Below are 15,331 nucleotides of genomic sequence, written 5' to 3' on the forward strand. Positions count from 1 at the left end.
AAATATGTCTGTCAGATGTATTGGGCCAGAAGGCTGAAGAAGATGCTCCAACATAATAGAGAGTTTTGTGTGACTGTTCAGGTAGCAAACTGTCTCTGTCATCTTCTCATTCTACTAAGCTGCACTCCCGGTATACTGAGGTAATCAATTTTATTCCTTCTGAAGTCTCTCGTGGGGTTGAAGACCAGATAGTTTAGTTTTACAATTAAGCTTGGCTGTTTAGGGGTTAAAATGTTTTTAGGTCTAGATAGATGTCTTAAGTTGATAATGAGGAAATATGATAGATATTGTTTTACATTCAGAATTTTAGATGCATCAAGATAGGAAAGATGCTTTCTTCCAGAATGTCAAATGCAAATAAGCAAAACACTAAGAATGTAACATTTATGTAATTCCTGATTTCTTCTTGCTATAGGTAGTTTATTGTATATATGTGTAATATTATAAATATATATGTAAAAATGAAAAATGTTTAATTATAAAAACGTCTTAATGAGTCTGTGAGAGAAAGTAAAATGTAGAACTTAACAGTATGAGTTTGCTAAATAGTAGAAATCTGGAGTAATTCTGTCTAGGATAAATCCACTAGCACTGCCATTTGAGGAGACACCTTTGGACCTTACAGACAAGTCCCAATAAACCCAGCCTGGTGTGAAACATGTGTGGTCATGGATGACTGAAATGTCGATACGTACACATATAACTTCTTAGTGCTAAGAGTCAAAGCATTAATGAAGACTGTGTTAAATATGTTTTAAAGTTTTTACTCTTTTTAAATATTGACAAAGTAAATAAACACCAAAAACTCTAGACAACAGTTATCAAGAAAACAAAATTTATTCATAGTATTTACATATATCATTTATATAAAACAAAGAATCAAATTAGATTATGAAGTAGAAGTGTACAAAATATTTTAAAAACTCAAAATATTTTACTATAACTGTAGAAAACACTTAACTTCATCATTCAATGACAGAGAAAATTTAAACTATATTTTTAATCTGTAAGTTTATACAAATAATAAGCTGAAATAATTTTACAGCATTCTTTCAGGTCAACATTGCTCAGATTCATAAAATATAATCACTTGCACTTTTTTGTTGTTTTGTTTCGCTTTGCATCATATTTTTCCTCTAGTAAACCATTTGAGTCAAGCATTTCCATCAATAATCATATTTGAATAAAACTGAAAATCTAAAATAAACAGATGAATGAGAGTAGGGCAGGGCAGTTTGGCATGGCTTTTTATAAGTCACAGGAAAACACATTTTAAAAAATGATTCCACAGAACACTTACTGGAGTTGTCTTGTATGAAGGTTTTACTTTGTATATGTCTGCCCATGGTTTTGTGTGTGTGTGTGTGTGTGTGTGATGTGTATGTGTGCATGTGTGTGCATGAACAAAACATATGCATGGCCATGTGGAGGCCTGAAATCCACTAAATCATCTTCTCAACACTTTATGAAAAATGTTTATAATAACATTTCAACATTTTATATCAAAGGAGTTATAATTAAGAATTTTGATTCTTACCCAAGTATTAATAACTCAGAGACATCAGCTTTCAATGACAAAGTAAATCTCAAATGTTAAACTTTTCTATGAAGAAAGAATGCTGTACAACAGCTTAGGGCAAATGAAAGAAGTTTGTTCCTAAATGTCATATATAGACATATAATTATAAGTGACATAGTGGAACATACAAAAATTGCCAAAGTTATAAAACAATTTCTCTTTTCTTTAATAATTTTAATATTTTCCACATTTGTCCCAAAATTAAGATACACAATTTTATACAATTTAATTGTACTTGGCCATTTAATTTAAATTCAAAATATAAACTGAAAGTATGTTTTTTTATTTTTGATTATTTAAGAATTTTTCTATTAAAATATTTGAAATAAATTTGTAAGACCTAAAAGTTATTCCTTAACAAATGCAATGAACATTGAAAATATTGCAGAATTGTAACTCTGTGATCACAACATGATGCTTCATGATTTTTATCTTGAATACCTTCAGCTATCACCCTAAACAGATGAACTTAAAATTACTCTTTGTCCTGCATAACAGAGAAAATAGCCCTTTTAAAATTTAATTCATTCTGAAGTGTGTGTGTGTGTGTGTGTGTGTGTGTGTGTGTGTGTGTCTGTCTGTCTGTCTGTCTGTCTGTCTGTCAGTCTGTCACTGTATAGCTTAATACATGCGAGGTCAGGAGCCCATGAGAGGGCATTGGCTCCATGGAGCTGGAGTTACAGGAAGTTAAATTGTAAGTCACCTGATATGGGTGACAGAAACTGATTTCGGGTCCTTTACAACGTCAGTATGTCTTCCTAACTGCTGAACCTCTTGACCCAGAGGAAATAGCCTTAAACTGTTGTATCCTAATAACCAAAAGCTAAAGCATATTGAATCTAGAGTCCAAAAGTCATGATCGGATTAAAGACCTCAACATAAAACCAGAGACACTAAATCACTTAGAAGAAAAAGTGGGGAAGAGCCTGGAACATATTGGCACAGGAGACAACTTCCTGAACAGAACACCAACAGCCCAGGCATTAATGTCAACAATTAATAAATGGGACCTCATGAGGCTGAGAAGCTTCTGTAAGGCAGGTGACACGGTAAAGAGAACAAAGCTACAGCCTACAGACTGGGAAAAGATCTTCACCAACCCCACATCTGACAAAGGTCTAATATCCAAAATATATAAAGAACTCAAGAAATTAAATACCACCAAACCAAATAACCCAATCGCGAAATGGGGCATGGAACTAAACAGAGAATTCTCAACAGAGGAATATCAAATGGCTGAGAAACACTTAAAGAAATGCTCAACCTCCTTAATCATCAGGGAAATGCAAATCAAAACAACGCTGAGATTCCATCTTACACCCATCAGGATGGCTAAGATCAAAAATTCAAGCGACACCACATGCTGGCGAGGATGTGGGGAGAGAGGAACACTCCTTCATTGCTGGTGGGAATGCAAACTAGTACAACCACTTTGGAAATCTATCTGGTGCTATCTCAGAAAAATGGGAATAGGGCTTCCTCAAGACCCAGCTATTCCACTCCTTGGAATATACCCAGAAGATGCTCCAGCACACAGCAAAAAAATTTGCTCAGCCATGTTCATAGCAGCCTTATTCATAATAGCCAGAACATGGAAACAGCCTAAGTGTCCCTCAATAGAAGAATGGATAAAGAAACTGTGGTACATATACACTATGGAATACTATTCAGCTATTAAAAACAAGGAATTCCTGAAATTTGTGGATAAATGGATTGAGCTAGAAATGATCATAATGAGTGAGTTAACCCAGAAGCAGAAAGACTCAAATGGTATATACTCACTTATATCTACATATTAGCCCAAGGGGCATGTCCCACGAAAGCCTTCACTTACCAGGAAACTGAGACAGAGAAGAGGACATTCTAGTGGGACTCTAGATGAGAGAATCATGGGAGAAAGGCAAAGTAGAAGGACCCAGAGGGTCCTAGAAGCCTACAAGTAGAACATTATGATAGGCAGATTTGGGCACAGGGGTCCCGCTCAAACTAAGGCACCAGCCAAGGACAATACAGGCGGTAAACCTTAAGCCCCTACCCAGATCTAGCCAATGGACAGAACACTCCCCACAGTAGAGTGGAGAGTGGGATATGACTTTCTCACATACTCTGGTGCCTCACCTTTGACCATGTCCCCTGGAGGAGGAGACCTGGTGGCACTCAGAGGAAGGACAGCAGGTTACCAAGAAGAGACTTGATACCCTATGAGCATATACAGGGGGAGGTAATCCCCCTCAGGAGCAGTCATAGGGGAGGGGAATAAGGGGAAATTGGGAGGGAGGGAAGAATGGGAGGATACAAGGGATGGGATAACCATTGAGATGTAACAAGAATAAATTAATAAAGGAGGAAAAAAAAAAGTCATGATCACTAAAAAACAACCATTCTGTGGATTCCTTCTGGAGATTAAAAACTAAATTTTCTTGTTTTCATTACATAAGAGTTAATGCTTCATAATTACCTAAAGTTACCGGATAGATAGATTATCACACAATATACTTTTAATAATGAAAAAAAGTTTCTAATTTTCCAAACAATTTTTTATAACAAACATATTTAGACCACAGTTTTAATATACATTACTATTTCAAATTAATATATATTTATAAAATGATTTCTTAGTAATATCTGAGATTACTATGTACTATGCAAAGATAAGCTCCACACAACCTTATATAAAGCATACAATAGGTTTTTGATGGAGGCCAAGGAAAGAGCTAGCTGAAAAAATAGAGAGAGAGAAATTCTGAGCACCACCATTATTTTAACTGCTTGGAGTCCGCCCTTTTCTTTATAACTCTGCTGATGGCGCTTTTCACTTCTTTGTTTCTGAGACTATAAATGAGTGGGTTCAGCATGGGAATGACAATGGTGTAGAAAACAGAAGCCACTTGGTCCTTTCCCAAAGAGTAGGACTTCTTTGGTTTTAAATAAGTGAAGATCATAGTGCTATAAAATATAGTAACTGCAAGGACGTGAGAGGCACAAGTGGAGAAGGCCTTTCGCTTTCCGGAAGTAGAATTGATTTTCAAGATGGCAGACAGAATGGATGCATAAGACATTGATATGGTGAGAAGGGACACCATTAGAGTTGAGCCAGAGACTACAATTATTATCATTTCAATGACATATGTGTCACTGCAGGACAGGGCTAAAATTGCAGGTGTGTCACAGAAAAAGTGATTGATTACATGAGAGCTGCAGAAATTTATCCTGCTTAGACAAAGCATATTGACAGAGGAGTCTATGGCTCCCATCATGTAAGAGCCAGTGAGGAGGGCATGGCATCGTCTTGTGGACATAACAACTGGGTAGTGTAGAGGGTTGCATATAGCTACGTAGCGGTCATAGGCCATAGAGGAGAGAAGAAAACATTCAGCTCCACCAAACAGGACAAAAAAGTACAGCTGCGTGAAGCAGCCCAGGAAGGAAATGTTCTTGGTGGATGTCAGAAGGTTCTCTAATGTTTTAGGTGTGATGACCGTTGAGTAACTGAGGTCAAGTAATGACAAGTGGGTGATGAAGAAGTACATTGGGCTTTGAAGCTGAACATCTAGACGGATGACCAACATCATGCCCATGTTCCCCAGCACAGTGACCAGGTATATTAGGAGGAACAGCACAGAGAGGACCAGCTGGATCTCCTCGGAATCTGTCAGTCCCATGAGGATGAAGTCTGGTTTATTTGTATGATTCCAGGTGTTCATAGTGAATGGCCTCAAACTAATAAGAAATCAAAAGTGGTTTTAGTAATAGTTGTATTTGGATCAAGAATGCCAAATGACTATATATTATATTTAGATTTGTATTGTCAAAATTTAATAATTTATAAAAATAAAGGATAAATTGTCATATATTGTTGCAGATGTAAATTATTTTTTGGGAATGCTAGGAAAATATCCAGGGTCACAAAGAAAGAGAGTTTATTGCAAATGAAGTTTCTGAACACAGTAGACCTTTACTCTTAATCAAAATGCTGTGCTTGAAAACACAAAACACCCCAAGGCGTAATGTGCCCTTGTTTAAGGTAAGTGATATCTTCTCTTTTCCTCATTGCCATAGGTCTAGCCTCAGAGTCTTTCAAGACTCTCTAGCTTTAAAAGAAACTATTCCAAGAAAATGAAGGAAAACAAGGAAAGATTGACTACTTAAAATTTCTAGACTATACTGGGTTCTTTGTGTACACAAAGGTTTCACAGTGTGCATACTGAGATTAGCGTGGAATATTTGCATTATAGTCTTACAACTTTCAAAATGAGGAGGGTAAAAAGATTTTTATTCCTTACCAAAAGCACAAATTATATTTTATAACATTTGATAGAAAACCCCAATATATAATATTCATTTCAGGCATATTATAAAAGATGATATTTCACTTTTTCATTCCTATTCTAGTCTCTTTCAATAAATATTAGAATTTAAGTTGGAATAAATCTTAAAGTGTTACAACATATAACTGTCTACCTAGTGAATTTATAACTCATATAACCTGTTATTTATTGTTATTACTATTATTATTATTATTAATTTCTTTTTCATGACTATGAGAAGAAAGTTTATTTTTCAATTATAAAGCCGAGAAAGATGATGTTACAGGCGGTAAACCTTAAACCCCTACCCAGATCTAGACAATGGACAGAACACTCTCCACAGTAGAGTGGAGAGTGAGATATTACTTTCTCACATACTCTGGTGCCTCACCTTTGACCATGTCCCCTGGAGGGGGAGACCTGGTGGCACTCAGAGGAAGGACAGCAGGTTACCAAGAAGAGACTTGATACCCTATGAACATATACAGGGGGAGGTAATCCCCCTCAGGAACAGTCATAGGGGAGGGGAATAAGGGAAAAATGGGAGGGAGGGAAGAATGGGAGGATACAAGGGATGGGATAACCATTAAGATGTAACAAGAATAAATTAATAAAGGAGAAAAAAAAGAAAATCTATCCTAAAAGGACTCTATCAATCTGTAAACATTTATCATAAGCCACATTCTTCTTTGTCAATGTGGCAAATGAATTAAACCCTTTGTTGTTGCTTTAGGTTTATGAGTGTTTTGCTTGCTTATATATGTTTGTGTACCATGTGTTTGAAGTGTGTGTGTAAAACAGAAATGAGAGTCAGATCTACAGGAACTGTGATTATAGTCAATTGTGAGCTGCAAGCTGGGTGCTCAGAATTGAATACAGATAATCTAGAAGAACAGCCATTACTCTTAACCACTTAGCCATAAGTAAAATCTTATTATGTACTTGTATGGAGCTAAAGCTATAAGTTGGAATTAAGCATTTTGGAATGAAAATAAGATCTAGCTCAAGATTAAATGAAGAAAGTGGTTTTGGCTATACTGTTTTCCCCCCTGAACACCTTTAATATATATGAATATGTATGACTGCAAGCATGTAGGGATGCAGTTGCTTACATGTTTAATTTTAAAAAATAAAAGGAGCCATGGGAAGCTAAGGAAAGCTGTTTGCAGAGAGAACAATTAAAGCACTGTGATTCATCCCAGATTCTTGATTCCAGAATTTATACCATTATAAATAAATGAAAGCAAGCTTATATAGTTAATCAACAATAGTTGGAAACATTTACTACATATTGTTAATTGCTTTTTAATCTCAAAATCATTTAACACATTATTTCTATTTTAAGTGACGTTATGTGGTATATTTATATTATAGATACAATAATACTTGATCAATCTAAGCCTAATGCAAACATACTTCAGTAGACTTACATTGAATGTAGACCCTGACGTTTTCAATACTTCATATGTGTTCCTGCAAATACTGGTCATGTTAAGATCCAAACAAAATGGCCTAAAACCATCAAGAAATAACTTGAAGATACTTACTGTGAGGTAAGTGTTATGAGGACACTTCTTCTAGGACTATAGCCTATAAATATTTTAACACTAAATTTTTCTGGTGTATAAAGTATGAAAGCTTTTACATTGCTTGTACATTGCTATAGCATAATGTTTGCTTTCCTTGAGTCTAAGTTAAATGAAAATTTAAATAAGAAATTCTGTCTCCAAAGTATGTCAAACACCTAAAACTCCTCAAAGTAGTATAGTACGTTGCCTCTCATCCTGATGAGGCAGGATGCCTCATATAACCAACACTGAAGATCATGCCACATGAAACTGTCCCTAGGGAACAATTTCCAGGAGAGTGTGCTTGGCACATTTTCAAGGTTGAAAGTTCAAGGGTAAATTTATCTACTTATAGAGTTTTTCTATTGCATAGTGATTGTATCCAGTCATTTCCAACGGAAAACTTAAATGTTCAGAGAAATAGTTATTTTTAGCTTGATATCATTAAGACTAAAAAATAATTTCTTTATTGTCAGCATTTGAAAGCAGTTTTTCCTCATATGGGTAGACATATTAATAAAAAATTTTAAAGTGAGACAGATTTTAAAAAGTAAATAAAAATTCAAACTCATTCTTGACATTTTGCTAACATAATTTTAATTTTTCTCAATTATCTTTTCTTTGTAGTTTCAGAACACTTGAGAACATTTATATAGTTGCCTAATTTTACTTAATACAATCAATATTATATCCTCAGTTACATTTAAATTTTAAAAAGGAATTAATAAATATAATGTTTTTGTGTAGTACAGAGTATCTGTGGATATAGATGATATCTAGGGAGACATTATTTTATATTAGGGAGCAATCAACTAAGGCAACTAGAATAACCTTATAATTTTACCATTTCAATGTGGTTTCAAATTACATTAAAAATTTAAATATAGTTAAGTTTTTGGATAGAAATGTAAAGTACAAGGTTGAATCCAAATATATGTAATGAGGATTTTTTCACTCACTTTTTCCTTTTCATTGACACATTTGTTTCCTTTGCAATGCCTGAAATATTTTCTTGAATTAAAGTAAATTTAAAAGCTATTACCTTGTATTTTATATAAAATATATTTTAAAAATGGTGAAAAAGAATGCAAACTCCAAGAATACCTTTAACTAAGAGGAACATTATTACAATTTATTCAACATCTAGCACACTGAGTGTAAAAAGCGGCATTATTTTAAAAGTTGATTAAACCCACTTTACATTGAGTCGCTTTTTTCACTTTTCTGACCTCCTCCTGCTGCAGCACACAGGATAACAATTCTGGCCTTAGTCATCTACTATGGAAAAACTAAGAGAGCTGAAATGGTGAAGCAAAACAATGGAAAAATAGAAACAGACACACTTGTGAGTGTTCACCACTACTGGGTATGGAGGTAAAAGAAGAAGAAGAAAAAAAAAAGACAGATGGGAATAAGATGTCAAAATAAGGTAAATATCTTAAAATAGCACATGTGGATATGTAAATATAATTTTGCAAATAAAACATATTATTCTCAGAAAAAGGAATAAAAGCACTATTGCTTTCACTTCTAGGTACGGACAGGTGATGTATCAATCACAGGAAGCTGGATAATTAGCCATAAAATTTTATTAATATTAATTAACATTGCTTGAAATTATTGGTGGAACAATGCATGAATACACATGTGAATGCCAGAATCTATTTTTATAAGAATGAAGATGGCTTATCCTTATAAGATGCTAATTTAAAATGAAACCATGTGACAACTCCAAACTAGCTGATTGTAATTAGGTAAGGTCGTAAACAAAATATATAATTCTTAAGAACTCATTTGTCATATTAAACATTCACAAAGAAAAAACAATAAAATAAGTAATATATTTACATATAGTTATGCCAAATTTAATGTATCAATAAAATATTTCAAGAATAGTATATAAATGCAATTTTGACGTACAAAAACAATGTTATAGAACTCTATAATCATGACTTTTCTAACACCAAATAAATATAAAAAATAAATATAGGTAGAATTTTAGTGAATGTTTATCACTGTAGACTGTAAAGATGGTAAAAATGTTGTAAGTGAACTGAACATAAGTTTGTGAACCTAGGATACAAATCATGTATTACAGGTGAAAGGGAAAAACTGTTACGGTGAAATGGCTCAATTTCCTGCTCCTGAAAGACCCAGGTTTGTTCCTAGCACTCAAAAGAAAGCCAACAACCATCTGTAACACCAGTGCATGGAGATGGGATGTCCTCTTCTGACCTCTAGGTACACTAGGTGCAATTGTGATGTTCATATACACATATAGGAAAAACATTCACATATAAAAAAATCTATAAAAATTAAAATACTTATACATTAGTGCTAAGATGTGTTTATTGCAATGTATGCACATGTATTGTAATAGCTTTATATATTTTTATTACAACAATAATTTATGAACTGAAATGACCTCCTAATGGATTCAGTATACCCCATAGATAAATAAGTAAAATAAAAACTCATACCTCAAATTCTAAAATGCTATGTTTTCAAAAGATTTTTGTTATATAAATTTTGAAATTACTCTAGTGTTTCCTAACCATTGAAGTACCTACGTGAAATTACCCAGGTCTTTTTAAGTTGTAATTGGCATGGTTTGTCACAGAAAAAATTTTCTGTGTATGACTCTCAGAAGAGCATGTTTTACGTCTTTGTTCCTCAAGCTGTAGATCAGTGGGTTCAACATGGGGATGACAATGGTGTAGAACACAGATGCTACCTGGGCTTCTGTGAGGGATGACGTGTTATCAGGTTGCAAATAGGTGAAAATCAAGGAACCGTAGAAGACAGTGACTCCTGTGAGGTGAGAGGCACAGGTAGAAAAAGCCTTCCACCTGCCAGCTGCCGACTGGATCTTCAGGATTGCTGAGATGATGGTCAGATAAGTGACAGTGATGATCAGGAGAGAACTGAGAAGTGTGAACCCAGCTAGAATAAAGATGACCAGTTCTGTGCTGAAGGCATCTACACAGGACAGGGCTAAAAGAGCAGTGGTGTCACAAAAGAAATGATTGACAGAGCAATCACAGAAGGTCAAACTGCTTATCACACAGATGGATATCAGAGAATTTGTGAATCCAATCACGTATGGTATTACTCCCAGCCAGGTGCACACCTTCTGGGACATAATAACAGAGTACAGCAAAGGATTGCAGATTGCTACGTAGCGGTCATAAGCCATGGATCCCAGAAGGAAACACTCACTGCACACCAAACCAACAAAGAAGTACATTTGAACAAAACAGCCTACAAAGGATATTGATTTCTGTGTGGACTGGAAATTAGCTAGTGCCTTGGGTGTTACAGAGGAGGAATAAAATATGTCAATGAATGCTAAATTGCTTAGGAAAAAGTACATAGGTGTGTGAAGCTGAGAGTCAATTCTGATTAATATAATTAGCCCAAAGTTTCCCAACACAGTGAATAGATAGATGAAAAGGAAGAGTAAGAACAGACTGACATGTAATTCTGGGTGATCGGAAAACCCACTGAGTATGAAGAGTGTCACTTCTGTGAAATTATTCTTTGCCATTTTTCATAACTCAATCATTGTCTTAATCTTGAATAAACAGTGAGAAAAGGTAAAGAAACAATTTAGACAAAAGTCACAACAATCAGTATCTGTTTGGCTTCCAGCCTTGACAAAAAAATGAATCGGTAATATATGTTGAAAGACAATGTGGTTATTAGTATTTTCACTTAATTTATTTTTATTTGTGAGTGTATGTGTGTATATCTGAATGTGGGTCTCTGTAGAGGACAGAAAACGCATTTGACAATCTGGGAGATGAAATTATCTACTGTGAAGAGCTTTCTAGTGTGGGTGATATTCATCAAACTCCAGTATGCTGAAGGAACAGGCAGTGCCCTTGACTTCTGGGCCACATCTCCAACTGTGACAGGTGGCAATGGATTTCCAAATGGTTAAGTGAAATGTTTAATGCTTTAAGACATCATGTCTGTAAGAGTTACAACACACTTATTCTGAGTTACACTATCTTTTGCTCAACTTTATCCTTGGGGAAAAATTTTACCTCTACTATTTTATTTAATGGAGTAAACTATATTGTAGTCTTAGGAAATATAAAGGCTCTAGAAAAAAAATTAAAAGAAACTAAAAGTCATACATTAAATTATAATATCATATTGTAATCTTAAATTTTTAACATCGAACTTGTAAGTTGTGGACAAGATGAAAATATCTAATATTGCCTCAGACTCAGTAAATTTTGGTTAGTTTTTATGTTAGAAAACTTTGAACATCTAACTCAAGTTTTATTTACATAAATAATTCTTCATGTTTCTCTATTTTCCATCAATTGTCCATTTTTCCACTGATGATTTCAGACTTGCTGCAGATTTAGTTTATAACAAAGTTCCAATTCTTTTACCTGTGAATGTACAGAACATGACTCTATCCAATTTAAGCACGCATGACATCAGGAAGTAAAATCCTCATTCAGTAGTTCTAAAGCAATGATGAAAAGGCTGAAAACATATTTAAACCAAAGAGTTATAAGGTGATCTTATGAAATTGGGAGAAGTTACTTTTTAAATGCACTAATAAATACATAAGAAAAAGTGAAAGTAGCAAGCACAGTAAAAGTAAATTTATTTTTAGCACATCATATGAAAGAGATTTTGCTTACATAATCACTTAATGTGCCTCATGTGCACAAGTGTTCCTACGTATTTATTTATTGAATATAAATATGTTCAATGACAGCATATTCATTTGTCTGTAATTAATCTAACTTTCCTAAGAACCTACTGGAACGTACATAGTTGTAAAAGGAAAAAGTAATCTAGTATGAAAACCATAGAAATAATTATTTAGCCAGATCCACAGACATACTTGCCATAGATTATGATGCGTAAATAGACTTGCATAGAAAGTCGATTTCTCTTTCTGCCACCATCAGTATATATACATATATATATATACACATATACTTTACCTCCTTTGAAGATCTGAGTTCCATGTCTCACTGACACAGTGCTTTGGATCCATTATTAGCAGTTTTGCTGTTGATGGTGTTATTTAGCACAGAGTTATTTTCCTCTATATTAAGCCCATAGATAGATAGATGATAGATAGATAGATAGATAGATAGATAGAAAGATAGATAGACAGACAGACAGATAGATATTGATAACTGTTAGTGCCTTCGATAATATGATAGTTCTTGGTGTGATGTTTATTTGTCTATCCCTGATAAACTAGAAACAAAAGGGAAATTAAAACAAGTATTTTATGTCTTCCTGCAAATTCAAACTCCGTAATTTCCTTCAAGTCTGTGTTAATTCATTTTTAAAATTATTCATTGGCAGCATATTTCTAAAAAGGCAGCACAACAAAGTGTTATCTACAGCAATCTGTGCTATGCAGGGTTTTATATGTGAACCTCTCCAAACTCTTAAACTCACCTCATAAAGGAGCTTGCTAGTTGCACATCTGATCTCTTGAGGTTTGTGTTTTAATTGTGCTCTAAGGTCTCTACCTAAATTGCAAGAAAATATCTCCAATGGAGACACTATTACTGCAAGAGATTTTGATATCACTGGTCTGCCTGTGACAGTTAAAGCCAGGACTGAGCAACATTATAATATCACCAATGTAGGGTTTTGTATTTTATCTTTAGAATATGTTCTGATGTTCACAAATAAACAATTTTTGTTAATTTAAATATTTTATATGAAAAGTAGGCTGTTATGGGTAATGTAAATATTTATAAAACATGTTGGGCCTTAATGTCTATGACTGTCCAGTAGCTATACAGACACTTGCTCTGTATTTTTGAAAATTGTATTTGATGATGAGGCATCTAGCACAATGTTAAATACAGATATTCAATGACTTTACAGTTCTAGTCTTTATCTAAATGGTTTACAAATGTTTTATATCTATGCGTATTTATTATACTGCCCCAATATGGGACAGTATATTATATCCCAATGTGGTATTTACATTAATCATGAAAAAAATCACAGTTTCAGTCAATTATAAAATGAAGCAGTGCAAAAGTTTAAAAATGATTTACTTCTTAGATAAATGAGCAAAAGCTGTATTCGAAGACCTCATGCTATGACTTTCTACTGAATATCACTATGAGTGTGGAAGTTTTTACACTTAACAGCATTGTCCCAAGTAGTTTCCATAAAACTATGATTTCATTTACCACTTTTATAATAACCAGACCCACATTTCACAGAGCTCAGAACTTTAACTCTTCTTTTTCTTACTGTGCCTAAAAATACTTCTTTATGTGTGTGTAATATTGATATCCCTATATGGAAATACTATTTTCAATATTCTTTTCATAAAATTGCTGCTTTTACATTTTAAATTTAGTTTTCTCTCATACAATACAACCCAACTGCAGCTTCCCCTCCCTTCACTCTCTCCCTGGTCCACCTCACCTCATCCTATCTCAGCCCTGTACTCTCCCCCAAGAAAAGACAACAACATGATGTAATAAAATCAGCCACAAATCTTCCTTCAAGGCTGGGAGATGGAACCCAGAAGGAGAGAAGAGGCCCCAAGAGCATGCAAAACAGTCAGATACCCCCATTCCCACTTTTAAGAGTCCTCCCAAAACACCAAGCCAACAACCATAGCATACCCACAGAGGACCTTGTGAAAACCCTATGCAGGCTCCCTTGGTTGCTGCTTAAGTGTCTATGAGTTCTATCTGCCTGCCTAGTTGAATCCTGAGGCCATACAATTCCAGTGTCCTAGACCCTCTGACTCTCAGAATCCTTCTCTTCCTCTTCTATGGGGTTGACTAAGATTCCAGGTAATTCTCTGATGGAGACACCGCCAAGCTGGGCTCTGCCCAGTGTTTGTATGTGGAGGGTGGGTCTCTGTATCCTCTCCCCTCAGCTACAGAGGGAAGCTTCTCTGATGAAGACTCATCTAGGTCCAGGTCTATGAGTAAATAATTTGGAAATGTAAGAGGACAACATCATTATGGATCATTTAATTGAATTTTTGTCCATTGTGTTTGGTTCAATAGATTGAAAAATAAATACTTTTGAAATTATATTTTCTTTCTAATCTTTAATACACTAGTGTCTAGACTGCAAATAAAATTTGTATAAAATGTATATCTTTATGAGTTCATGGACATATTTCTGTAATGTATTTAGAAATTAATCTAGTTTAATTCGTAAAGTAACTAATATAGGTTCTTCCCCAAGGTCAATGATTTCACTATCACTAGGTATTTAGCTAGGCTTCCATTCCCAGTCATGGTTTGTCTCTTGTTGAGAGGGTCTTACATCATGTTAGAGAGAGCTGTTAGTATCTGCCAAGGTATGTGTGCCACTCACTGCTATACCCGTCTTATCTTGCCATGCTGGTCATTGGTGTGGGTAATAGTCATTGTAACTGAGTAGGACTTCTGTCCTTTGGAAACTTGCATGACGCTCTCTGATCCATGGAAGATAATCCTCAAGGAAGAGCCATTCAAATCACTTTCAGCTCAGAGCCCCTAGGCCCTGAATCTGAAGAACATAGTGCCTTCAGCAAACAAACACACATGCCTTTCATTATTGCAGGGCAATCAAGAATAATAACAATACTCTGGAGTAATTTGGGAATCCATATTCATGTAATTAGGAACACATACACACACATAACAATAAGTAAAACCAATGAATTTGAAAAAGAGCAAGTGTTGTATATTGGAGAGTTTCAAGGGAGAAAAAGAAGGAGGAAGTGATGAAATTATATTATATTTATAAATAAAAATTATTAAAAAAGAAGAAGAACTATTCTATATTACTAACTTATTCAATAAAGAAGTACTAAATACATCTTCTATGATATGAAATTTTATATGCGGGAACAATAGAATTGA

General features: G+C 34.5%; 2 protein-coding genes and 1 long non-coding RNA gene across 3 annotated transcripts in view; all 3 read right to left on the reverse strand.

Moving 5' to 3' along the window:
* Positions 1-15,331, reverse strand: part of LOC311606881 — a 178,964-nt gene that overhangs the window by 10,083 nt on the left and 153,550 nt on the right. The gene's annotated exons all lie outside the window — the stretch shown is intronic.
* The window catches only part of LOC311606482 (uncharacterized protein), a gene marked incomplete at both ends in the record, with an annotated part of 37,826 nt that continues 26,830 nt past the window's right edge, over positions 4,336-15,331 (reverse strand). The window contains one exon of the mRNA XM_084797757.1: positions 4,336-5,299. Within this exon, the coding sequence (XP_084653883.1) occupies positions 4,336-5,299 (964 nt within the window). The remainder of the gene's footprint in view (positions 5,300-15,331) is intronic.
* Positions 10,069-11,001, reverse strand: OR8I2 (olfactory receptor family 8 subfamily I member 2; the record flags this gene model as incomplete). Its single annotated transcript, XM_084798261.1, has 1 exon — positions 10,069-11,001. One exon carries the CDS (start codon positions 10,999-11,001, stop codon positions 10,069-10,071), a length of 933 nt encoding a protein of 310 aa, XP_084654387.1.

The sequence above is a fragment of the Acomys minous genome (assembly GCF_964271855.1).
Source record: "Acomys minous genome assembly, chromosome: 10".
In the NCBI taxonomy this organism is placed as follows: domain Eukaryota; kingdom Metazoa; phylum Chordata; class Mammalia; order Rodentia; family Muridae; genus Acomys; species Acomys minous.